Raw genomic sequence first — 26,817 nt, forward strand, 5'->3', positions numbered from 1 at the left:
GGAGTAAGAAACACTGACTTTTTAGTGAGATAAAATGAGGGAGAGGCAGCCTCCAGCTGCTATGATGGTCAGGCAGGACATTAAAGGGTGGCGGGGGAGAGGAGCGCAGCCTCCCGCTGCTGTGATAGTCCAGGGAGTACAGAATCTTCATTAGACATGAAGGTGGGCAGGGGAAGCGCTCAGTCTCCAGTTGCTATGATGAGGATGGTTTTTAATCCTTCTGCACCATCTGCCGGGAATAACAGGGAGCCATTCCCATTTTTGCCCAGGCGCCCCCGGCCAACCTCACCGAGGCCAGCCAGGAGCACTCCCTGGATGATGATGAAGACGGATATCAGTCATATTGTACCGTCTGCCATTAAAAAGGGGATGCTGGTGTTCAGCGCTGCAGCACCCCGTCTACCAGCAGCATGCAGTAGACATAGGGTGACGCTGAAAAAAGGCAAGAAACTATTTTTTTCCCTTTTTTTTCGGGGGGGAAGGGGGTAAATTGACGACATATACCCTGAAATACCCGGGAAGATGTTTTTGACCCTTCAGGCATTGGGAGCTCAGCCAAGAATGCAAATGCTTTTCGGAGACTGTGAGGACTGTGGGATAGCTGGAGTCCTCAGTCCCCCCTCCCTCCCTCCATGAGCATCCATTTGATTCTTTGGCTTTCCGTTAAGCTTGTCACACAGCACTGTGTTGAGTCCTTGCTGTGGCCTCTGTCTATCATAGCCTGGAGATTTTTTCAAATTCTTTGGCATTTTGTCTTCTGTAACGGAGCTCTGATAGAACAGATTTGTCTCTCCATACAGCGATCAGATCCAGTATCTCCCATCCGACGAAGTGGGTATTCACCCACGAAAGCTCATGCTCCAAAACGTGTGTTAGTCTATAAGGTGCCACAGGATTCTTTGCTGCTTTTAGTATCTCCCGTACGGTCCATGCTGGAGCTCTTTTTCGATTTGGGACTGCATTGCCACCCATGCTGATCAGAGCTCCACGCTGGGCAAACAGGAAATGAAATTCAAAAGTTCGCGGGGCTTTTCCTATCTACCTGGTCAGTGCATCTGAGTTCAGATTGCTTTCCAGAGTGGTCACAATGGTGCACTGTGGGATACCACCCGGAGGCCAATACCATCGAATTGTGGCCACACTAACCCTAATCCACCATGGCAATACCAATTTGAGCGCTACTCCCCTTGTCGGGGAGAAGTACAGAAATCGGTTTTAAGAGCCCTTTATAAGGGCTTCGTTGTGTGGATGGGTGCAGGGTTAATTCGGATTAACGCTGTGAAATTCAGTTTAAATGCGTAGTGTAGACCAGGCCTGAATTGGTCTTGTCAACACTGGCTCTCCACTTGTAAGGTAACTCCCTTCATGTGCCAGTATATTTATGCCTGTATCTATAATTTTCACTCCATGCCCCTGAAGAAGTGGGGTTTTTGACCCCCAAAAGCTTATGCCCAAATAAATCTGTTGGTTTTTAAAGTGCCACCAGACTCCTCGTTGTTTTAGTGTTAGGCTGGGGCAGGACAAGATGTCCTAAAAATCCTTGCTGGATTTTACATGGTTTGCGGATCACAGGCCTTTCCCTCTCTGCAATTACCCTCACTGTTCCCCTTGTGTGTGGAACAGCCATTTTTTAATTGTGGTTTTCATAGTTAGGCAACTGGCCGGGAAGGGATAATAAAGTCTGAGGAAAGAAAGGCTGCACCATCTTCTGCAAATTCTTTCACTCAGCGGGATCAGAAAGGTCACTGTGCATGAAAGATCTGATCCAAATTGCAGTGAAGTCACTAGGAGTCTCACGATTGACTTTAACAAGCCTTACAGCAATCTCACTAAGTGATGTGAAATAGACTCCTTGTCAAACACACTACTATCCAAATCCTCGTTAGTATAGTGGTTAGTATCCCCGCCTGTCACGCGGGAGACCGGGGTTCAATTCCCCGACGGGGAGGTAATGCGTATTTTATTACCCGAACTGCTTTATTTTTTTAAGGTAACAAAAACTAAAATGTCGTTGATACCTAAAAACGTTCCTTTCTTTAAAATTTTAAACATGCTTTAATTATTTTATGTTTTTTTTTTTAAAAAGGCTAAAACTGAGCGTTTCAAAATATTCACCGCCTCCCCGTCGGGGAATCGAACCCCGGTCTCCCGCGTGACAGGCGGGGATACTTACCACTATACTAACGAGGAGTCGCGTAAAAGCAGCGCGAAGGTGCTCCACTTCTAGCGCAAGGAAAAGGAACTGTCATTGCCTGTGAACCCGCGCGGATTGCAAGGCGGTGCTAAGGCAAAAGTGAGCGGGAGCCTTCCAAGCGCCGATACGGACGGAGCGGGTGAGGGCGCTGGGCTTGGAGAGGCACGAGATTAACCTAGCGAGGTACCGGGGGCCTTCGTGTGCGTCTCGAGGGTGCGGGCAGCGAGCGGAAGTGGAGCTGCTGGGTCAGGGAGGGAGGCGGGGGCTGAGGGGGGCACGGGGTGGTGGGTGAGTTCCTACCAGGGATAGGTGAGGGCTGGGGGAGGTTGTTCTCTGGGGGCGGGGGCTGCTCGGGGAGGCTGCCGGGCTCTTCCTGCTCGCTCTCAGGCTATCAGTGGCCGCCCTGCCACGTGCGGGTGGGGGAGGGGCGGACATGCCAGGCTGGGGGCAAGAGGCCGTTAGGAGCCTTGGCCGCACGGGTCAGAGCCGGGAGCGGGACGCGCGAGCGGAACCGGTCAGCGTGAGGCAGTTGGCCCGTTCCCTGCCGCGGTCCGGGCGCCCAGGACAGAGCCAGTCACTGTCGGGCCGTGCCCCGAGCCCGTTTCGCCTCCGCGAATTAGGGCTCAGCGGAGTTTACGAAGAAGCAGCTGTTAGGTTGTGGCGGTTGGTGATTTCCAATGCTGGGCGCCACACTGCTCAGCAGGACCTCGTGGCGCAACGGTAGCGCGTCTGACTCCAGATCAGAAGGCTGCGTGTTCGAATCACGTCGGGGTCAAGTGACGTTTTTTTATCAGAGGGGTAGTAGCTGTGTAAACGCTAGGAAGAGTCCTGTGGCACCTTGTAGACTAACATAAGTATTGGCACATGTGCTTTCATGGGTGACTACTGTCTTCGTCAGACACGTTCTTTAACCTCCTGCTCTGCATAACACTAGCTGCCTCCCAGTCCTTAACCCTGATCTGCTCACTGCCATTAGAAGTGCTACGGGTGGGGACACAGCTACAAAATGGGGAGCGTCCAGAGCAGGAGACCAGCTGTCTGCATTTCTGTGACAAGAAACCAGGAGAAGGATTTTTTTGTAGTCAATAAAACAAAACCTCAAAATCCCCATTTCCTTTCCCCTGTTTCACATCAATCACAGTGCACAGCCTATCTTGCATTCACACAGCTCCCTGCTGGGGGATGCAAGGGCACGTTAATGAGTGAACAGTTCAAAGAAGATTTGAGTGTGAGAAAGAGGTTATTCACCTTGTGCAGTAACTGTGGTTCTTTGAGAAGTGTCTCCCTATGGGTGAAAGCAGCAAAGAGTCCTGTGGCACTTTATAGACTAACAGATGTATTGGAGCATGAGCTTTTGTGGGTGAATACCCTCTTCGTCGGATGCAAGCACCTATGGGTGTTGGGTGCTCCACTTTAGGTGTCTGCGTCCACTGATCTGAGGCTCACTGATACACCTACAGTGGAGCACTCATAGAGACACAACTCGAAGAAGAAGAAAAGGTTACTCACCTGGCACAGTAACGATGGTTTTTCGAGATGTGTCCCCCTATGAGTGCACCACTGTAAGTGTAGCCACATCCCTGGCCCTCAGATTGGGGATGCAAAGACACCTAGAGTGCAGCACCCATGGGGACACTAGCTGAAGAAGAATCAATATTTCCTGGTAAAGCTACATTTTCAGGAGAAGGGCTGTTTTGGCAGGCCACGTCTCAGCCACCACTTAAGCATGGTTTGGTTTGGTTTGGTTAGCTGGCTTTGTCCATTAAAATTATGAATGGTATCTGAATACTGTGAACTGCAAAAATAATAACTTTGAGGCACTGACCTTGTAAACTTATAGAGCAGAGACATGCTCCTTGGGCTTCCACACCTGGAGATGTATCCAGCCTCACCTGTATGTTAAAGGTTTTGCTTGACAATAAATAAAAATTGTTCTGACCAAGTTATGATGCCTTGCAGTTATTACACTGCAGAATATACTCATCCATGAGTAAGGCTATGATTTAGTCCCAGGTATTTTTAGTAAAAGTCATGGACAGGTCATGGACAATAAACAAAAATTCATGGCCCGTGACCTATCCATGACTTATACCCCTGATTAAATCTTGGCAGAGGGGATCACTACTGGGGGGAGGTGGGGCAGGTCTGGGGAGGCTGCTGCTGTTGGAGCTTTTGGGGACCTCTGAGCAGTGGCTGCTCCAGCCACCCTGGGACCAATGCTGGGGGCCACTGACAGCAGTTAATGCTGAAGGTCGTCAACAGCAGCTTCTTCAGCCACCCTGGGACTGCTGCTGGGGACCACCAACAGCGGCTGCTCTGACCCCTCCTGGGACCGCTACTCAGGCAATCTCTGGGGCCAGCCTCACTGGTTGCTGCTCGGGCAGTCCCCGGGGCCACCTGAGCAGTGGCTGGTGAGTCTAGCCCCGGGGCCACTCTAGCAGCGGCTGATGTGTCTGGCTGCAGGGATGTCCAAGTGGCAGGCTGCAAAGCTGCTTCGGCAGCAGCCGGAGTGGCTGACCCCAGGGCAACCTGAACAGCTGGCCCAGGAGCCAGCTGCTTGGGCAGCCCTGGGGTCAGCCACACTGGCCGTCACAGAAGTCATGGAGGTTGCGGAAAGTCATGGAATCTGTGACCTCCATGACAAACATTGTCATAAACAGATAGCTAAGGGTTAATGTGTCTTTCACCTGGAAAAAAAGGTAACCTGAAGCACCTGACCAGAGGACCAATCAGGAAACAAGACTTTTTCAAATCTGGGTGGAGGGTTTTTGTGTGTGAGTCTTTTGTTCTTGGTCTTCTGCCTGCACTCTCTCGGCTATCAGGGGGTTTCTATTTCCTGCTTTCTAATCTTCTGTTTCCAAGTTGTGAGTACAGAGATCATAAAAACAATAGGGGTTATTGGTTTTTTCTTTTGTATTTACATGTCTATAGTTGCTGGAGTGCTTTGAATTGTATTCTTTTTGAATAAGGCTGTTTATTCAATATTCTTTTAAGCAAATGACCCTGTATTTGTCACCTTAATACAGAGAGACCATTTTTATGTACTTTTTCTTTCTTTTTATATAAAGCTTTCTTTTTAAGACCTGTTGGAGTTTTTTCTTTAGTGGGGGACTTCAGGGAATTGAGTCTTGTGCTCACCAGGGAATTGGTGGGAGGAAGAAGTCAGGGGGAAATCTGTGTGTGTTAGATTTACTAGCCTGACTTTGCATTCCCTCTGGGTGAAGAGGGAAGTGCTTGTGTTTCCAGGACTGGAAATAGAGAGGGTGGACTCCTTCTGTTTAGATTCACGGAGTTTGCTTCTGTGTATCTCTCCAGGAACACCTGGAGCGGGGAAGGGAAAAGGTTTATTTCCCTTTGTTGTGAGACTCAAGGGATTTGGGTCTTGGGGTCCCCAGGGAAGGTTTTTGGGGGGACCAGAGTGCCCCAAAACACTCTAATTTTTGGGGTGGTGGCAGCTTTACCAGGTCCAAGCTGGTAACTAAGCTTGGAGGTTTTCATGCTAACCCCCATATTTTGGACGCTAAGGTCCAAATCTGGGACTAGGTTTATGACATGGTGATAGCGGTGGGATAGAATCCAGAAGCCAGTAGGAATATTATATTTTTATTTTCTCTGCTAGGGGCTTTTAAGCAGAAACAGTTTGGTTTTAAAAGGAACTAGAGAGAATTTTTTTTCTCTGCTCTCTCTGGCAGTTGTGGCTTGCATATTAAGCAAGCAACCATTAAGTAACTATTACAGGTCTTTTGTCAGACAATAGCACTCCCATTAGGAGGCAAATACCAGCACTATACACATGCAAATAAAGTGGTTTTTCTGGTTTACTTTACATTTAAAATATTAGCTAGAGGAAGAAAGGGAAATAGGCACTGTTGCTAGGCAGACGCCAGGAGGCAACAGAGCCTGCAGTTCAGACAATAAACACCAGAGGGCACCCCAACACAAAAAAACAGGAACCATGCCTACCAAGACAAAAATGGAGGCCGAAGCACAAATCAAAGAAGCTGAACACAGGCGAGAACTGGAAAAAAGACTACAAGAGATGGAGCTGAGCGAAAGAGAAAGAGAGGCAGCCTACAAAAGAGAGCAAGCAGCCAAAGATGCAGACCACCAAAAACAGCTGGAACTCCAGAGGGAAGCCCACCGACAGGCCATGGAATTAGAAAAGGCTAAGCAAAACACAGCCAACCCTAACAACCCTGCGCCAATGATTGTTCCACAGCACAGGAAATTTCCCACCTACAAGGCAGGTGATGACACCGAGGCCTTCTTGGAAAATTTTGAAAGAGCCTGTCTTGGGTACCGCATCCCTGAAGACCAGTACATGGTAGAATTGAGGCCACAGCTCAGTGGACCTTTAGCAGAGGTGGCAGCTGAAATGCCTAAGGAGAACATGAACGACTATAAACTTTTTCAAACCAAGGCCAGATACAGAATGGGGATCACCCCAGATCATGCCCGTCGGCATTTCAGAACCCAAAAGTGGAAACCAGATGTGTCATTTCCCAAACACGCCTACTACGTCGGGAAAAATTATGAGGCCTGGATATCAGAACACAATGTTAAATCCTTGGACGAACTGCACCTCCTCATACTAATGGAGCAGTTCTTGGATGGTGTTCCTGAGGACATAACACGGGACTTACAAGATGGAAAACCCAAAAATCTCACCGAGGCGGGGGAGATTGGAGCCAGATGGATGGAAGTGGCAGAAAGCAAGAAAGCTACTGTCAAGGGGAACGAATACCCCAGAGGGCACACCGACCATAAACCCTACAACCGAGGACAGCCAAAAACCCCACTTACAACCCAAGTAAAGCCACAGACACACTATTCTTCCACCTCACCAGTCTCCAGTAACTCACCTCGACCCAGTGACCCATCAGATGGAAGATGCTTTAAGTGTAATGAACTGGGACATATCAAGACCAACTGTCCAAAGAACACCATCCGAGTGCAGTTCATTACACCACCATCACACCAAAGATCCCCAGGCCCAGATGCCTCTCAAATACCCTTGGAGCAGAGGGAAAATTTGAGAGTGGGCGGAAAGAAGGTTACTGCGTGGAGAGACACGGGGGCACAAGTGTCAGCTATCTACCAATCCTTCGTAGACCCCAAATTCATCAACCCGAAGGCCCAAGTGACAATTTATCCCTTCATGTCACAAGCTGTAGACTTGCCTACAGCTGAACTGCCTGTCCAGTACAAAGGCTGGTCAGGAATGTGGACTTTTGCAGTCTATGACAATTATCCTATCCCCATGCTACTGGGGGAAGACTTGGCCAACCAAGTGAAGCGGGCCAAGCGAGTGGGAATGGTTACACATAGCCAAACCAGGCAAGCTCCCAGACCCATTCCTTTTCCTGAGCCGTCCACAGACGCCCCGTCTGTGTTACCAGAGACCCAGACAGAGGTAGTGGACCCGGATACCATGCCAACCACTAAAACAGCCACAGCACCTCCAGTCCCAGGCCCGGAACTGGAACAGCAACCAGCACCAGCAATTGCAACCACATCTTCTAACTCAATGCCAGAGGGCACCAGCGAGCCAAAACTGGCAGAAGCAACAGACAGCCATACCCAAAAGGCTCAGCCAGAGCCTGAAATACCCTCAGGTGCGCCAGCGGAGAGCGGTTCACCAGCAACGGAAACAACCCCATCACCTACATCGCTTCCAGAGGGACCAAGCCCAAGTCCACAGTCTGAGGAAGAACTGGTAACCCCAACCTCAAGGGAACAGTTCCAGACTGAGCAGGAAGCAGATGACAGCCTGCAGAAAGCTTGGGCGGCGGCACGGAGCAGCCCACCACCTCTCAGCTCTTCTAATCGATCCCGGTTTGTTATAGACCAAGGACTTTTATACAAGGAGATTCTTTCTGGTGGCCACTGGGAAGAATGGCAGCCGCAAAAACAGTTGGTGGTTCCAACTAAGTACCGGGGGAAGCTCTTAAGCTTAGCCCATGATCATCCCAGTGGCCATGCTGGGGTGAACAGAACCAAGGACCGGTTGGGGAAGTCCTTCCACTGGGAGGGGATGGGCAAGGACGTTGCCAAGTATGTCCGGTCTTGTGAGGTATGCCAAAGAGTGGGAAAGCCTCAAGACCAGGTCAAGGCCCCTCTCCAGCCACTCCCCATAATTGAGGTCCCATTTCAGCGAGTAGCTGTAGATATTCTGGGTCCTTTCCCAAAAAAGACACCCAGAGGAAAGCAGTACGTACTGACTTTCGTGGACTTTGCTACCCGATGGCCGGAAGCAGTAGCTCTAGGCAACACCAGGGCTAACACTGTGTGCCTGGCCCTAACAGACATTTTTGCCAGGGTAGGTTGGCCCTCCGACATCCTTACAGATTCAGGGTCTAATTTCCTGGCAGGGACCATGCAAAAACTGTGGGAAACGCATGGGGTGAACCACTTGGTTGCCACCCCGTACCACCATCAAACCAATGGCCTGGTGGAAAGGTTTAATGGAACTTTGGGGGCCATGATATGTAAATTCGTCAACGAATACTCCAATAATTGGGACCTAGTGTTGCAGCAGTTGCTGTTTGCCTACAGGGCTGTACCACATCCCAGTTTAGGGTTTGTACCGTTTGAACTTGTGTATGGTCACGAGGTTAAGGGGCCATTACAGTTGGTGAAGCAGCAATGGGAGGGGTTTATGCCTTCTCCAGGAACTAACATTCTGGACTTTGTAAGCAACCTACAAAGCACCCTCTGACACTCTTTAGCCCGTGCTAGAGAAAACCTAAAGGATGCTCAGGAAGAGCAAAAGGCCTGGTATGACAAACATACCAGAGAACGTTCCTTCAAGGTAGGAGACCAGGTTATGGTCTTGAAGGCGCAACAGGCCCATAAGATGGAAGCATCATGGGAAGGGCCATTCACAGTCCAAGAGCGCCTGGGAACTGTGAACTACCTCATAGCATTTCCCAATTCCTCACTAAAGCCCAGAGTGTACCATGTTAATTCTCTCAAGCCTTTCTATTCCAGAGACTTACAGGTTTGTCAGTTTACAGTCCAGGGAGATGATGCTGAGTGGCCTGACGGTGTCTACTACGACGGGAAGAAAGACGGTGGCGTGGAAGAGGTGAACCTCTCAACCACCCTGGAACGTCTGCAGCGGCGACAAATCAAGGAGCTGTGCACTAGCTTCACTCCATTGTTCTCAGCCACCCCAGGACGGACTGAACGGGCATACCACTCCATTGACACAGGTAATGCTCACCCCATTAGAACCCCACCCCACCGGCTGTCTCCTCATGCCCAAAATGCTATAGAATGGGAGATCCAGAACATGCTACAGATGGGTATAATCCGCTCATCTACCAGTGCATGGGCATCTCCAGTGGTTCTGGTACCCAAACCAGATGGGGAAATACGCTTTTGCGTGGACTACCGTAAGCTAAATGCGGTAACTCGTCCAGACAACTATCCAATGCCACGCACCGATGAGCTATTGGAGAAGTTGGGACGTGCTCAATTCATCTCTACAATAGACTTAACCAAGGGGTACTTGCAAGTACCACTAGATGAACCTGCCAAGGAAAGGTCAGCATTCGTCACCCATGCGGGGGTGTATGAATTCAATGTCCTTCCTTTCGGCCTTCGAAATGCACCCGCCACCTTCCAGAGGCTGGTAGATGGTCTACTAGCAGGACTGGGAGAATTTGCAGTTGCCTACCTCGATGGTGTGGCCATTTTTTCAGACTCCTGGCCCAAACACCTACTACACCTGGAAAAGGTCTTTGAGCGCATCAGGCAGGCCGGACTAACTGTTAAGGCCAAAAAGTGTCAAATAGGCCAAAACAGAGTGACTTACCTGGGGCACCAGGTGGGTTGAGGAACCATAAACCCCCTACAGGCTAAGGTGGATGCTACCCAAAAGTGGCCTGTCCCAAGGTCAAAGAAACAGGTCCAATCCTTCTTAGGCTTGGCCGGGTACTACATGCGATTTGTACCACACTACAGCCAAATCGCTGCCCCACTGACCGACCTGACCAAAAAGACCCAGCCAGATGCAGTTAACTGGACGGATGAGTGTCAAAAGGCCTTTACCCAACTTAAGGCAACGCTCATGTCTGACCCTGTGCTCAGGGCCCCGGATTTTGACAAGCCATTCCTAGTAACCACGGATGTATCTGAGCGTGGTATAGGAGCAGTTCTCATGCAGGAAGCAACAGATCACAACTTCCATCCTGTTGTGTTTCTCAGCAAGAAACTGTCTGAGAGGGAAAGTCACTGGTCAGTCAGTGAAAAGGAATGCTATGCCATTGTGTACGCCCTGGAAAAGCTACGCCCATATATTTGGGGACGGCGGTTCCAGCTACAAACTGACCATGCTGCGCTAAAGTGGCTTCATACTGCAAGGGGAACAACAAGAAACTTCTTCGTTGGAGTTTAGCTCTCCAAGATTTTGATTTTGAAATTCAGCACATCTCAGGAGCTTCTAACAAAGTAGCTGATGCACTCTCCCGTGAGAGTTTCCCAGAATCCAGTAGTTAAAAAGTGTTCTTAAAATGTAGAAGTCTGTTAGTTATATACTTAGTGGTATATGTAAAGGTGCATGTGTTGTATTAATCTGTTTATTTTAAAGTTCTAGGAGGAAATCGCCGCCAGTGAGCTTCCCCACTGTCTGCAATTTGGGGGGCGTGTCATAAACAGATAGCTAAGGGTTAATGTGTCTTTCACCTGGAAAAAAAGTAACCTGAAGCACCTGACCAGAGGACCAATCAGGAAACAAGACTTTTTTAAATCTGGGTGGAGGGTTTTTTGTGTGTGAGTCCTTTGTTCTTGGTCTTCTGCCTGCACTCTCTCGGCTATCAGGGGGTTTCTATTTCCTGCTTTCTAATCTTCTGTTTCCAAGTTGTGAGTACAGAGATCATAAAAACAATAGGGGTTATTGGTTTTTTTCTTTTGTATTTACATGTCTATAGTTGCTGGAGTGCTTTGAATTGTATTCTTTTTGAATAAGGCTGTTTATTCAATATTCTTTTAAGCAAATGACCCTGTATTTGTCACCTTAATACAGAGAGACCATTTTTATGTACTTTTTCTTTCTTTTTATATAAAGCTTTCTTTTTAAGACCTGTTGGAGTTTTTTCTTTAGTGGGGGACTTCAGGGAATTGAGTCTGTGCTCACCAGGGAATTGGTGGGAGGAAGAAGTCAGGGGGAAATCTGTGTGTGTTAGATTTACTAGCCTGACTTTGCATTCCCTCTGGGTGAAGAGGGAAGTGCTTGTGTTTCCAGGACTGGAAATAGAGAGGGTGGACTCCCTCTGTTTAGATTCACGGAGTTTGCTTCTGTGTATCTCTCCAGGAACACCTGGAGCGGGGAAGGGAAAAGGTTTATTTCCCTTTGTTGTGAGACTCAAGGGATTTGGGTCTTGGGGTCCCCAGGGAAGGTTTTTGGGGGGACCAGAGTGCCCCAAAACACTCTAATTTTTTGGGTGGTGGCAGCTTTACCAGGTCCAAGCTGGTAACTAAGCTTGGAGGTTTTCATGCTAACCCCCATATTTTGGACGCTAAGGTCCAAATCTGGGACTAGGTTTATGACAAACACGGAGCCATATCCATGAGCCCCAGAATAAATTGTCTTGGGTGTAGAGTATCAGTGAGTCAACATTCTGATTTTAAAAGCAGCAAAGAGTCCTGTGGCACCATATAGACTAACAGACGTTTTGGAGCATGAGCTTTCGTGGGTGAATACCCACTTCGTTGGATGCCCTTACACTCACCTCTTCTGAGGTTAGGGGTCTGTAAATCTGTTACTCTTCCCCAAATTTCATAACATTAAAACTTGCTTATATAGGAACTGTTGCTTGGGAATACTTGTGGTGGCTATATCCCCCTGCTATAGCTAACAGCTTTGGAACACTAAACTAAGGAAGTTTCTGTCTGCTCTTGTGCTGGGAACACACTTGAATGGTGATCAAGTACAATGTTTGTCAACCTTTTTGATATCAGGGACTGGCTTGCTGCCTTCCTAAACTGTCAAGGAGATCTCAGGGACAGTCACTAGTCTACAGACCAGTTGTTGAGAAACACTGAAATTCTAGTACACATGCACATCTTCACAAAACAATTATAGATAATCTTTTTTTATAAAATTGTATTTGGAATGAATTTGCAAACATTTATGAAAGTGAGAGATGACTAGGACTAGTTGGAGGTTGGCATAGTGTGAGCGAGTCCTCTGAACTAACTGATACTAGTCCATAGATTCTCTGGAAAGGAAACTACGTGTTGTGCCAGACTACAAAGTAGCTATGATGTAGACAAACCTCCTAGGAACTAAGGTGAAACCACAAAGCACATGTCACTTGTGACCAGATCTAAACATGTGTCCTAAGAATGGAGGGGTTAATGTATTATAGCTATCAACCTGAAAAGCTTATTGTATACATTTTTGTTTTGTTATATTAATAAGGAGAAAAATATTTCTCTAGGCTGGAAAAAAAATCTAAGAAATGACCCCTTAAGCTTACAATAGTAGTTTTATAGATGGTGACTAGAATTTCTGAGCTATTGTTTGTATATTATCAAGTTTAAACTCACATCTGGAAATGATTCAGCATGGAAAACTATAAAGTAACCATTTTTACATCATTTCTAACTGTCAGTTCACTCACAGTCGGAACTGATACTTCTATTTTCAGTCCTCATTCACTTAGGGCTGTGTCTGTCAAAATGCCAGTAGCAAAAAGTTTAAAATATTAATACAATTCAGTTGTGATTTTTTTCCATATGAGTAAATGATCATTTGGGAATTTTTATGCTTGAGTAAACAGATTCAGCAAATTCAGCCATGGAATAACTCTGTTTTAATTAATGGAGTTACACCAGAGATGAATTTGTCCCACTATAGTGAGATATGTTTCTTTTGTATGACTTTGCAAACTCAATTTCAAGTGTATTAAAAATGAACCTTCTGATGAGAAAACTAGAATTATGTACAAGTAATTTTTTCATTTTTCCTCTTTCATTCACTCAAGAACACGGAAAAGCAATGTGATTTAACTAAGTATAATTACAGTGTACAGTTATGATTAGGCAACTGTTTCTCTTATTTATAATAGCAATTCCCATCTTCTGTTGCAGACTTGGTAAATACCTTTATTTTCTTTGCCAAACTTTGTCATACACCTGGATTAAATTAAAATTCAATTTATGTTTTTTAAAGTTGTGTTTTAGGTAAAGGGATTTCCATTTTAATGTCTAAATCTTATAAATCATGGTGGGGGTTTTTTAAATCACATTCTTAACATTTAAATTTGAAGCTCCTTGTTAAATGCTTTTCTCAGCAGTAAGACATGGTGGGTGGCGTAATATCTTTTATTGGACCAACTTCTGTTGGTGAGAGAGACAAGCTTTCTATCTTATACAGAGCTCTTCTGCATTTATTGTTATCTTTACTTTGCACTTAGAGTTAAATATGAAAAAATACCTTTAAAATTTCTAACAGATTAAATCATCATCCAAAAATCTCCATTGGAAATGCATTCTGAATCATCTTTTAATACACAAACTTAGAAAGTAAAAATCTTACATTACAATGCAACATGAAATGTACTTTTTGTTTTTATTCACAATGCTATAGAACAAGGGTCATCAATAAAGCAGAGGAAGCTCCCACTAAACTCAAGATTTGAGATTATTTAAAAGCTAGTCGGCCTCAGCCCCGTTGCATCAAAGAAAAGTCTTTGACTGCAAATCTCTTCTCACATTCTGGAAAGCTGAGGAATTCCGGTAATTTGGAAGGGTCCTGTACAGAAAGTATTTTTGGCTTCTGCTTTCAACATATTTCACATTTTTAGGCAGGCTTACAGTAATTTTTCAGCAGTTGAAAATGGACACAATCTCACACTTGTATCCCTCTCTTCTGTTTTCCTCTTCTCATCAGCATATGTCTCGACAAATAAGTAAAATTCAACTACCTGTCTCTCAGGTAGAGACAGTGGAGAGTATGATGATTACTGATTCAGCCCTTGAAAAACAGAACTCACTGATAGATACAAATTTAGCCTTAATTTCAAATAACATAATGCTTCACAAAAGATGTCACCAGCCAATAGCTTTGCATTCAATACTCTATAGGATACGAGTTAGCTAATAAAGCATACTGGCAGTTTTTTCCTATAAAAAAATTGGGAGCAGGGGTCCATTTGGGCTGGCTTGTAGTGACTTGATACGTTTTTCTAGGTACCGTCTGGTACTCCAGAATCTAAGCTCTCATTTAAAAAAATATAAGGGCCAGATCCTCAAGTGGACCTGATCTTTAATCCCAGAAGTAGCCACAGGCCTTCAAGGCCTCCAGTATAAATTATAATAGAAGCAGGAGATTCTGGACATATCACCTACTACTACTGTTTCTCTATCCCTGGCATGCCTCTAAGCACCCATTACACCTAGGTGCTGTAGAGCTGGCTATACCATCTTCATGCCATCCAGGGATTCCCCTGTACAAGGTGCATCTCAGGGGCCAAGGATCTGGCCCTAAGGACTTACATGAGGAAGTTTTACTGGTATGCATTAGAATGTGATTTAAAGTGCTATAGTTATACCTGTATAACACCCCATATGGACACTCTTAATGCAGTGGAAGAGTACCCTTTTCCAACTTAGCTTATATTGCCTTCTAAGTAGTTGAAGCTAAACCAAAAAAGCCACTCTTGTCACAGAATAAAGGGCATGTCTACAGGTACTACAGCAGCACAGGAGTTTTTCCTTTGAGATAGGTAATCCACCTACCCGAGTGGCAGTACCTAGGGCAAGAGAGGAAATTTTCTATCAGTCTAGATGTGTCTACACTGGTGGTTAAATAGACTTAAATATGGCACTCAGGGGTCTGAATTTTTCACACCTCTAAGTGATGTATCTAGGTCTATCTAAATTTTAAGTGTAAACCAGGGATGAGTCCCTACATGGGGAAATTATTCCAGTACAGTCAAACCTCGCAATAACGCGCCCCGCCATAACGCGAAATTGCATATAACGCGATAATAAGTGGGCTCCCCTTTAAGGCCTAATACCAGTGGTCCCCAATGCCATGGCGCCCTCCAGGACATTGATGTGCCCCCACCTAGTGCCCAGCAGGTGAAACAAGTTGCGGCCCCGCGCCTGCCGGGGACAATGAGCACTGGTGCCCGTAGTCCTGGAGTTATCTCTCCCTGACAGGCGTGGGGCCATGGCTCCTCTTGAAGCCGGAGAGAAGCAGCGGCCCCACGCCTGCCGGGGACAGAGAGCACTGGTGCCTGCAGCCCTGGAGTTCTCTGTCCCTGGCAGACGCAAGGCCGCAGCTTCTCTCCAGGACGGAGAGGAGCCGCGGCCCAGCACCTGCTGGGGACAGAGAGCACTGGCGCCCGCAGCCTCAAAGTTCTCTGTCCCTGGCAGATGCGGGCCGCGGCTCCTCTTGAAGCCAGAGAGAAGCTGCGGCCCCGCACCTGCTGGGGACAGAGAGCACTGGTGCCCGCAGCCTCAGAGTTCTCTGTCCCTGGCAGGCGCGGGGCTGCGGCTTCTCTCCCCTGTTGGGCACTAGGCAGCACACATCAATGCATCGCGTTGGGGACCACTGACTTAAACTGACCGGCTTGAAACCCTGCTATACTGCGACCCCGCATTTATCACGATGGCATTTTTTGGACCCCAAACATCACATTATAGCAGGGTTTCACTGTATTTACATTTTAAATTATTAATTTTAAATTGAGGCAGGGATTCTATTTTTCTTAAGCATTTCCAAGACACCAATTATGTGCGATCGAACCTGTATGAACCTTAGGTGAGGTTTAATAGAGCATAGACTATCTGATTTGTTTCATACGAAGATGGAAATGGATGACAGTGGTCAATATACCTTTGTTTTAGAAATACTTGCTTAAAGTGCTGTCAATAAGGAAAGACACGCTCCATCCACAATTCAAATTAATTGTCTTACAAACTGACCTGATAATGTACTTAATACTGTAATCCTACTTGCTCTGTGACACTCTTTCTTCAATAGATGTGAAATAATTAAGAATAAACGCACACAATCATAGTTCATTAATGGTTATTTCCACTGCAAGGTAACTGAAGTTCCCAAGCTAGCTTCAGCATTGACTTCTTCTGTCACAACACTGATCCACCAATGGCAGAAAATCTGTTCGGGGTGGAGCTGTAATGGTGTAAGGGGCAGTCAAAACTCCCTCTGTAAAGGGAGCCCTTAGCTGTCCCCAAAGTAGCTGTTGCTATGTGCAGGGCCAGCTTTAGGCCTATTCCACCAATTCCCCCGAATTGGGCCCCGCACCTAAGAGGGCCCCGCGCCCAGTGAGAATCCCTTTCCTGGCTAGAGGCATCTTTTTAATTTTTACTCACCTGGCAGCGCTTTGGGTCTTCAGCGGCACTTCAGGAGGTGGGTCGTTCACTCTCTCCGAGTCTTCGACAGCACTTCAGCGGCGGGTCCTTCGCTTACTCTGGGTCTTCGGCAACACTTCGGCAGAGGATCCTTCAGTGCTACTGAAGACCTGGAGCGAGTGAAGGACCCACCGCCGAAGTGCCGCCAAAGACTCAGAGCACTGCCCGGTGAATAGAAGCTCCATGTGTATTTTTACGTGTGTTTTTTTTTTTAAGTCATCCCTGCCAGGGCCCTGTCGAAACTGTTTGAATTGGGCCCCGCACTTCCTAAAGCCGGCCCTGGCTATGTGGGGAGGAATCATGGATAGTTTCTGATTCAGAAATCTATACACAGAGGTTTCTAAGGAGCCTCAACTGCAATTTAAAACTGACTGCTCTGGGGAACCCCCGAGGAAGATTGTGAGTGTAAACATTGCCTGTCACCTCTGGAATGAATCCACCAAAGTGCAGCAGCCCTCGCTAGTTCTGGGAAGTGCAGTTTTGGAAATAGCTGTAAAAAAATCTGATTTAATTTTCACCATGGGCAGTGGATATAATACGCCAGGGGAGGCTAAGCCTCCCCTAGCCCAGGCTGTGGCCTCATCCATGCTTCATCACAAGACCCTCACCCTCATTCCCCTGAAGCCAGTAGGGTCTGATATCAGGCTAGCTGCCGGGAGCTCAGGGTTCACTGCCCCAAGGACCTTGCAATCTAAGCTCCCAATCCTGCAACCTATTCCCCATGGGCATGCTCCTATGCAAGTTGTGGTATTGGGATTCAAGTAATGGGCAATGTCCCTTTCAAATTTTGCAGTACACTAGAAGGGATTTTTTTCTTTACTTTTTACTTACTATTCACAGCTTTTAATAGCAAGGGCAATGCCTTGGCTGGATTTTATTTCCTCCGCCCGATCAGTGCCCAGATCAAAGACGTTTCCTGAAGAATCCAGGAAGGCCAGGCCCGCGTGTGAGGAGGCACTTCACAATGCCTCTGAAAGTGACAGTTTTGACAAGCAAAGGACACACATGGGACAAACGGTGCTGTGTGGTGCTGATCGCGCCACTGGTGGTGGCTTCAGACGACCTGCCGCGGAACCACGCGACCAATGGAAGACTTCACGCCGGGCTCTAAGAAGTTCTTAAATGTCCCACTAAAACACAGGCAGCAAAACCCTGTGCTCCCCTCCCAGAGAGCGACTCCAGAAGAGTCGGGCACATCCTCCCCAGACAGAGAGTCTCGCTCCTCCCCTTCTGCAGCTGCAAAGACCTCAACCTCCTTTTCGTATGGGCAGGGACTTACTTAGCAGCGGCGGGAGCTGCTCTCCTGGGGGAGGTGTCTGCACCATGGCACCTCCCCGCCGGGGGAGGGAGACGGCATAACGCCAGCGCCTCTCCCGCCTGAGCCGAATTTAAACTGCGTTACTACTCCTCGCGCAAAGCACTAATGCTGGTCGAACCCTTACGCCGCTCCTCCCTCAAGCCCGCAGCCAATAGCAGCCCAACTTTGTGACTCGCCCGGCCAATCCGGACACGCTTTATTGGAGGTCGGGCGAAGCTCTTGCCGAGCGCGCCGCGAGTTGTTGGGTTCATTGCGCTGGGCAGGGGAGGTGATTGCCCCCCCCCCCTTTGTTGGTGTCTCTCCCGGGAGGGCGGCAGAGGCCGGCGATGCCCGAGTTCCTGGCGGACCCGTCGGTGCTGACCAAGGAGAAGCTGAAGAGCGAGCTCATCGCCAACAATGTGAGCCTGCCGGGCGGCGAGCAGCGCAAGGACGTGTATGTGCAGCTCTACCTGCAGCACCTCACCGCCCGCAACGCGCCCGCCGCGCTCGCCCAGCCCGACTTCTCCAGCGACGAGGAGAGGGAGCCCACCCCGCTCGGCGCCAGAAGCAGAGGAGCCGCCCCCGGCCGGGTAGGAGACCGTCCCCCTGCCGCTCGGGTGACCCCAGCGCTGCAGTACAAAGGGCTGTGACGGCTACTGACCGCCGCCCGCGCTCCCGCTCCTCTGCCTTTCCCTTCCCGCGCATGCAGACCCGCCCCCGGGGAGCTGGCCGTAGGCAGGCGGCGTGCGCCGCCTCCAGCTCTCTCGGAGGCACGGAGCGCGCCCTGGCGGCCCCGGCCTCTCTGCGGAGGTTTAACTCGGTATGGGGGGAGCTCGGTGTTTTCCCCTCACCCAGAGTGCCTGGCGGGCGCCGCGTGGGGCAGCAGCGGCTCTCGGTGGCCGATACGAGCTCCTCGGCGCAGACCTCTCCCCCCGGGGGTCTTCACTCTGCGGGGCGCTCGGGTCTCTGCCCCGTGCTCAGGAAGAGGGGCGCTCCGCCAGAGGGATTTCCTTTCCTGGTAACTTCAAACTAGGGCGTACTCCGTTGTGTCTGGCACAGCCCACTTCGCCTTGCAGCTTGGGGGCTCCCTGAGTGTCGGCTGCCAGCGCGAGGAGCACCTGCGACTAAGATGTTTGGCTAGGCTGGGAGATCGAGGTGTCTTGTTGGTGTCTCTGTAAACTTTAGTGGTGAAGTTGCTGGATGGCAAATCATCTGATGGATGCTATTACCGTATTATTTTATTCTGCATATTATAAATAAGCATCTTCCGGGTTTGTGGCATGCCAGGTTCTTATGCTGTAACTCGAGTTGGCTAAAGAAGTTGCCTTTGTGTGCGTGAAGTATTTAAAAAGAAATAGAATTAAGTAAGTTACTAATCTTTAGACCAATTTGTCCATGACTTGAATGTCCAAAAACTTCATCAAAGGAAGAGAGATTCAGGCTTCTGTCCACAAGACTGCCTTTGTGATCTAAACAAACCTACATCTCTCCTAGGGTGTTTCAGTTGCATTGAAATAACTCAGACAAGTGTGACTGTTTATGTTCACATTGGTGGATTTTTACTAAGTCCATTTTCTTTTCATTCTTTATGAAGGAAACAAATGCTTAAAGCATTCCTTAGATTGAATCACTAAGTGTGACTGTACTTACCTGTATCTAAATGGATATGCTATAGGGAAGTGCCTTGTTCAGTGCACGTGTTTGGCTAACAACCAACAATCTAAGAAAGCTGGTTCACGCCCCAAGTATGCATGCAAGGAGAAAGTGGGGTGATGGACATGCAGGCTTTGCCTATACTGGGTAGAGTTTATTTAAACAGTATTTGAGAGGAAATAATTTTGCTTGTAATCTAAAATACAGCCAAATACCATGGGGATGGGCCTCATATAAAAGACTTGTAATAAATAATCATTGCTATGTTGAGTTCTGTGAGTTGTAGTTCTTTTGATCTTTACAATCCAGGTGATTACAATCCCGTACCTTTTAAAGGTGACTTGTGAAAGGGGAAACGAGAGAGTGTTCTGGTCACTCTTTTAACACTAGAAATTCAGGCATGTAGTATAGTGAGTAACTGGTGAAACTAGTACATCTTGGGTCAAAAAACTGAAAGCCGAGCAATTGAAAGAGGAAGGGATTTTTATTTCAGCATTAGAACAAAAAGTAAATTTAACAGTCTGAAGTCAAATGCCTGAGTAGAAGCTGAGAGGTGGTGTCATAAACATACAACTAAGAGTAGCATAAAATCCCTCTTTACACTGTAAAGGGTTTATTTCTCTTTTACTTGTAAAGAGTTAGGAAGCTCGGGTCACCTAGCTGACACCTGACCAAAAGGACCAATAAGGGGACAAAATACTTTCAAATCTTGGAGGGAGGCTTTGTCTGTCTGTTCCATGTGACTTTTGCTGGAGACAGATCGAGAAAGCAGGCAATCCAACTCCATTATTTTTAGTAAGTCTTAGCGAATGAATGTGTTAGCTTACTTTTATTTTGGCTTGTGATTTCCTTTCTAGGAAGAGGGAGGTTTATCCCTGGGTTTGTAACTTCAAGGTTTTGCCTAGAGGGGAGATCCTCTATGTTCTTGAGTCTTTTTGTTATTCTGTAAAGTACTTACCGTCCCGATTTTTATAGAGGTGATTTTTTTTTTTTTTTTTTACTTGAATTTAATTCTTCTTTTAAGAACCTGATTGATTTTTCATTGTCCTTAGGATCCAAGGGTTTAGGTCTGTGTTCACCTGTACTAACTGGTGAGGATATTATTCTCAAGCCTCCCCAGGAAAGGGGGTATAGGAGTTTGGGGGGATATTTGGGGAAGGCAGGGCTCCAAGTGGCTCTCCCTGCATGTTTGTTTAATTCACTTGGTGGTGGCAGCATACTGTTCAAGGTGGAATTTGTTCCTTGGGAAAGTTTTAACCTAAGCTGGTAAAAATAAGCTTAGGGGGTCTTTCATGTGGGTCCCCACATCTGTACCTCAGAGTGAGGAAGGAATCCTGACAGACTGTCTTTCTTTAAAGCTTAATGTTTCTTCAAGAAAATTTCCCGCAAAACCAAGGAAAGGCAGACTTCATACGTTTCACAATTCTGAGGCACCAAAAAAACCCAGCAGGAAAATATCAAATGTAGACAGATTTTTTTTTGGACCTTTCTTGTACATAATGAGGAAACACAAATGCAGTATAAACCTAATTTAAAAAAAATTCTTTGCAGGTGACCTTTTAAAACCATGTTCTAAACCAAACACACAGATCAGCACTGTTCCTAAAAGACCAAAAAAACCCACGCTGCTACCATGACTACAGTGAAGAATATTATTACATGGATTATGTAACAATTGCAAGAACAATAAACTAGAGGTTTATTGTGTCTGATTAAGTACTACTTAATTTATTGTAATTGTATGTTACTGGGAGCTTGTCCAATTTGAAAATGGTACAGTTGGTTGTGGCTTACATAGTGGTATTGATACTTCAGTGCTTGCTAACTGATATAGCATACTAATCTTTCATTATTTTGAAGTGGGGAGCTATGTAAGTAATGGTCTCCTGCTTTTGAGGATTCATCATGGAGATAACCGAAATATTAACTGTCTAGAGATAAATAATTGTAATTTGGCAGTTCAAAAGAAATTGTTGCTTTTTAATAGCATTGGTTAAAAATTAACATCTTAAGGCCATGCAGCCTTTCTAACGCAGTTGCAGAACATACAGCCCTAATATTAACTCAATAACTTGAGCTCTGTTTAGCCATAAGAGGCAGACTGTGTGTGGAAGCCTTCTGCTGTATTCCCTATTCAGACTTCAATACAAGACTTCAGTGCATGGTTAACATAGTGAGTTTCTGGATCTCTAATGTGCTATGGGTGCTGGAGTTGCTCTCAAGGGTTTTGATTTGTGTATGATCAGTCAGGTGTGCCTATTCACTTTCTCGTAATACAAGAAGGGGGGACACAAAGTGGAAAGGCAACAAACTTAAAATGTAGGAAAAAGAGAACTGCCAACTAATGATGGCTGTTTGAGCAGCACTTGAGAATCCTTGATTTCTTTTCTTTAAAATCTACATTTACAGTATCAAGCTGTGACTACAGCGGACTTATCTGTGGTCTCATTACGCTCCTTCCTCCTCTGCCTCTTTTCCCTCATACTGTTGCATCTTGTTTCAAATTAATCTTGGTGTTTGGGGCAGGGATTTTTTTCATTTCACAGGCAGCTATGTAAGTACTGCTTGTTAAGGTTCAGCATTATCCATAATAAGACCACTTCTTCCATTTGCTTATAATTTTTTGCTGAACTTTAATCAGCTGGGCTGAAATTTTTCATGCTGGATGACTCCCTCATGCTGAGAGCAAGGAAATTGTCTGCTGTGTTCTCAGTGAGCCTTCCCTAACTTCTGGGCTCAAGCTGTTTGGAGGAAGAAACTGTGATTCTAATGCAAAGGGGACAAGAGCGAGGCCTGCCCGAGGGTTGGGAGGAGAGTAGATTGGGACGAGGAGCCTGGAAGATTTGGAAAAAGACTGGGAACTATTGGGGTGGAGGATAGAGTGCTCTACGAAGAGTCAGGGTATAGAGGGAGAACTGAGCCCAATTGAACAAAAACTAGGACAAGGAGCTTGGGGAGTGGGCATACTTAGGGCTAGTCTATACTGGCAGTGTAGGGGATTGAGGGGTTTGGAGTGGGAGTATGTGATCATGTAATTAAAAACTGTATAATGATGAATACACATGAGGGCTGAATTAAGGTTGCATGAGTAACCTTAATTTTGGCATTTCTTAACTTTTTTGAGTGCTTGACTTTACAACTTTAATGTTCTCAATATTCTTGTGTGTGACAGAATATGTAAAATCTTTGTACAGTACAGGAATTTATGCTGATTAGAGCCTTTAGGTAATGTTGGTATACCAACAGGGTGGATTTGGTTTAAATCATTAGTCAGGAAGACTATTTAATCATGGTTTTCTACATAAAAATGCATTCTTGTTGGTTGTTAAACCGTAATACATAATCTTCACAACTCAGAGATGTAGGTTTCATTTTTAGAAGGCACACACTGTACATTTTTAAACAGTGATTTATTTTGAAAACTTTTCAGATTAGTTTTACAGCTATATCAGAAAATGGATGATTGCTTGGATTGACTCTGTGTACACAAATTTGCAGAGGGACAATATAGCTGCTATTTCTCACCTCTGTATATTTCTTTTAAAACATTTTTGCTGTTAACAAGCATGTTACCTCTGGAGAGACACAAATCCAGTTTGCGAACTGCAAAACTAAGCATCTCTGATGGTATCTTCTAGACGGAGCACTGAGTCCCATTGGGTAGATAGAAAGATTAACCTAAATCTATGCAGAAGCATGCGGAACCCCATAAAATTGGGTCCCTAATCCATGAACTACTGGAACTCATTTACAAAACTTCTCTTAATATATTCATGTAATGTTTGTCTCCTACTACAGAAATTATAATCCCTATTCCACGATGAGATCTTTGATATATAATAGTTTTAATTAAGATGCATCTTTAGATAAGTTTTTCTCAAAAAGCATTTTATCAAAACTCCAATTTAAGTAAAACAAACTTTTTAAAAATCATTGATTTTTATCCACTCTGACAAACAATAAGTAATGGCAAGGAAATAATTACACCAAGTGTAAATGCAACCTAGAATAATCATTGCTGCAAGGTATTTGAGATCAAGAGCTTAGACTCCATAAAGGATTAGACACTTAAGGATAAAAACATTCTAGTCACGTTAAACAAAAAATATAGGAGGAATACAAATTTACATGCTTCATAGACCAGCCCTCAGTGGTTGTCATCATATATTAACATTTTTTGTATTAATAATTCCAAGTGTACATAGTTTCACTTTTGGCAGCAGACATTTGGTGTTGACAAGACTTGTATTAAATAGGTATTAAGAGAGCCCCGTTCTGAGTAGTAGTAAAGATGCCTGAGCCTTGTCACTACCAGTAGTGGAGCTGCACCTGTTTGGGATTAAGGCTTTAGAAAATCTTTGTGTAGATGCAGCGTAACTGTCCTCATTTTAGGAAGAAACATGCTCCTTATTAGCAGGTTATTTCATAGTTGTCCAAATGATTTCTGGCCTCTTTAATTAAAGCATGTGATACTAACTACGGTTGAAGACAAGCCACTGGAGTAGTAGAACCACTGATCTGACCTAATACAACGGATCTTAACTCTTGGCAAAATTCTTCTAGTCATTTTATTTTCAATGAGGGTCCTGGTGACTAGCAATTCAGTGCTGAATCTTTTCTCATCAGCAAAAGTGGGGGTGGGACAACATGCAGAACTGAATTTTTCTCTTTTGCATTCTTTCACCCTCCCCACCCCTATCTTAGTGAGACTAGCTGGTAAAGCTTCAAGGTGAACAGCAACAGGTCCTTCAAAAACCTGAAGAGAGGTTGCAAGTCATAAGCTGTAACTTGGTTATAGTGTGGATGTAAGGCTAATACAACAATCTTAGAAAAAATTTGTGGAACCACCACTGATTTTTTTTAATTGCTTATTTGGACATTTAGGGCCCAATTCTCCAGTCTGTCAGGTTCCAGATCCTTTGCACAAATAACTAACAAACATGTAGTGCGGTCTTGCCGCTAAGGATAGAGTCTTCCATTTCTTATGGAACATTGATAAGAAGTGGATTTTCACTGTGTGGACTCTTGCTCCTAAAGCTAAAGATTTGCTTTACTATTATGTTGTTGCAATATTGTATACAATTACTAGGTTATAAAAATTCTACAGTTCATATATAATGTCAAAGGTCTCTTTGAATGTAAAAACGGCATCCTGTAACACAACACATCTTGTACCTGTGCATCTAAGAATCGATGCCATACTTTGTCAAGTTTAATAACGGCTGTGACATAATAGCTTTGTGTTTTGCACAGATAAAGTCAGTCCATGCTACTTTAGGAGAGGTGGTATTTCTCTCTTCCTTCCCTTCCTCTCCCCCCCCCCCCCCCAAAAAAAAATCTTAATACAAGTTGCTGCTTGGGACCTTCAGCACATCTGTCTCCCTCTTTATGAAATAAAAATAATATATTACCTGCAGACAACTGACTCTTAATTTTCTGTCTACCTGTTAAATAGTTCCTTGACAGTCTATTTTTAGTGCTCTATAATATATGTGAGGGGCCCTCCCCTTGCTGGTATTTCTGGTATCGCTCTGGAAAAGGTGATATTGGATTGTGTTTCTTTTAAATATACAGTAATCTGAGGAATAAGTAGCTGCAGTGAGTGATAAAATTCCAGTCGACATTGTAGTGAAAGGCTGACATCGCAGTGAAAGGCTGAGTGTATCTGTGTTTTAATATGTGCTACTAAGGATGTAACCAATTAAGTTACATCCTTAAATTACTAAGGATGTAACCAATTCTGTGGATTGTGATAAACGTTATGCTCCTATATTTTAGTCCATTAATACAAGCTGATAATGTACAGAGAACACTAGTGTTGTACATCTGTCTAGCACTAGAAAGACTGATTGTTTTGACATGTGAAGTGGAAACACACCTCTTTAAGCTTTGGTATTTGTAAGCTATCACTTATTTGTATTGCAGTATAGCCTAGAGACCTCAGTCAAGTGTCAAGCTGCCATCATGATAGATCCTATAGAAGTATACAAGAGAAACGTCCTTTGCTAAGAAGCAATTCTGTGATGTGGATCTGAAATACACCTCTACCTTGATATAACGTGACACGATATAACACAAATTCGGATATAACGCAGTAAAGAAGTGCTCTGGGGGAAGGCTGCGCACTCCAGTGGATGAAAACGTGTTCAATATAACGCGGTTTCACCTATAACACAGTAAGATTTTTTTTTTTGGCTCCCGAGGACATCGTTATGTCAAGGTAGAGGTGTATTACATAGTTGTATACCTGAAGTATGTTGGTCATGAGTCCATGCAGCCAGATAACAACACACACAATGGCTCAAATAACTCTCTCCTTTCTTCCTCATCACCAACTTCCTTCGAATGGAGAAGTTTTGTTTTTTTTCCCCACCCTATAAATCTCTAATATAAGAAACAAGAATTTCTTTTTATCCATTCAAAGGTCCAAGATGAATAGCTTTCAGATATGTCAGAGAGAATCTACTAGATTTACATATCAAAAAAATCCTACTTGGTGTAGACCAGGACTATGTCAACTTACCTGACAAAACACTGCAACCGTTTAACCATAGTTTTAAAGCTATATAAGCAAAGTATAGATGGGACTTGGTTTATAGTTACACAGTAATTTGGTTTATAAATAACACTATATTAAAAACTAACAAAGGATCAGGTGGGAATTCTAGTCTAACCCCATTTAAAGTACTCACTTTCACCTTTCTCCACTTTGAGCCCTGATGCTGTTGACTTAGCCTTACAGAAGAAAATTCAAAGAGTTGGTAGTGGTAAGTTTGAGCAGAACAGTCAGCTGTCTACATTAGTCTGGATAAAACTCTTTTACTAGTGTGTGGTTTTTTTTTGTTTGTTTTTTTTGTATTTACATAATGCAGATGTTTGAATTCTTAAACTTCAAACACATCTACCTCTCAGTGAATAATAGTCACGCCACTAAACTTTGGGAAATGAAGCTTAACTTTTGAAGTTAGGCACAATGGGTAACTTCACTTTCTAGTCTAGGTTTACATGTCCGTCCCCTCTCCTCCTCCTCCCCGCCCCCCCCCCCCCAAAAAAAGGGGGCTGGGGACATGGCCCTTGAAAAGATTTTCTGACAGCTGTTAGCCAGAAGACTCAGCCTACTAGCAAAAGTGGAAACATGCCTGTGCCACAACTCCTCTCCCTTCCATCACCCCCAGCCCATGTCCCAGGCAATGTAAAGGAATTAAAACCAGCTGTTACATGCTGCATTGAACTACTGTGTGGTCAATCAACTATTCTCTTAAATATATTACTACTAGGGCTG

General features: G+C 45.4%; 1 protein-coding gene and 3 non-coding genes across 12 annotated transcripts in view; 3 read left to right on the forward strand and 1 right to left on the reverse strand.

Moving 5' to 3' along the window:
- Positions 1-1,876: 1,876 nt before the first annotated feature.
- TRNAD-GUC (transfer RNA aspartic acid (anticodon GUC)) lies at positions 1,877-1,948 on the forward strand. The gene has a single exon. It is a non-coding gene; the product is annotated as a tRNA-Asp (tRNA).
- A 170-nt stretch (positions 1,949-2,118) lies between these two features.
- TRNAD-GUC (transfer RNA aspartic acid (anticodon GUC)) lies at positions 2,119-2,190 on the reverse strand. The gene has a single exon. It is a non-coding gene; the product is annotated as a tRNA-Asp (tRNA).
- A 707-nt stretch (positions 2,191-2,897) lies between these two features.
- On the forward strand, positions 2,898-2,969 carry TRNAW-CCA (transfer RNA tryptophan (anticodon CCA)). The gene has a single exon. It is a non-coding gene; the product is annotated as a tRNA-Trp (tRNA).
- Positions 2,970-18,070: 15,101 nt separating this feature from the next.
- Positions 18,071-26,817, forward strand: part of TMPO (thymopoietin) — a 57,593-nt gene continuing 48,846 nt past the window's right edge. For 3 of the 9 annotated variants that reach the window (XM_050935592.1, XM_050935593.1, XM_050935595.1), the window contains exon 1: positions 18,078-18,472. In XM_050935592.1, coding sequence (XP_050791549.1) covers positions 18,230-18,472 — 243 coding nt within the window. In that variant the 5' untranslated portion in view covers positions 18,078-18,229. Of the gene's footprint in view, positions 18,473-26,817 lie in introns of all 9 variants that reach the window. The other 6 variants (XM_050935591.1, XM_050935596.1, XM_050935594.1 and 3 more) reach the window with 5 other exon arrangements.

This window comes from Gopherus flavomarginatus, chromosome 1 (assembly GCF_025201925.1).
Source record: "Gopherus flavomarginatus isolate rGopFla2 chromosome 1, rGopFla2.mat.asm, whole genome shotgun sequence".
Classification (NCBI taxonomy): Eukaryota; Metazoa; Chordata; order Testudines; family Testudinidae; genus Gopherus; species Gopherus flavomarginatus.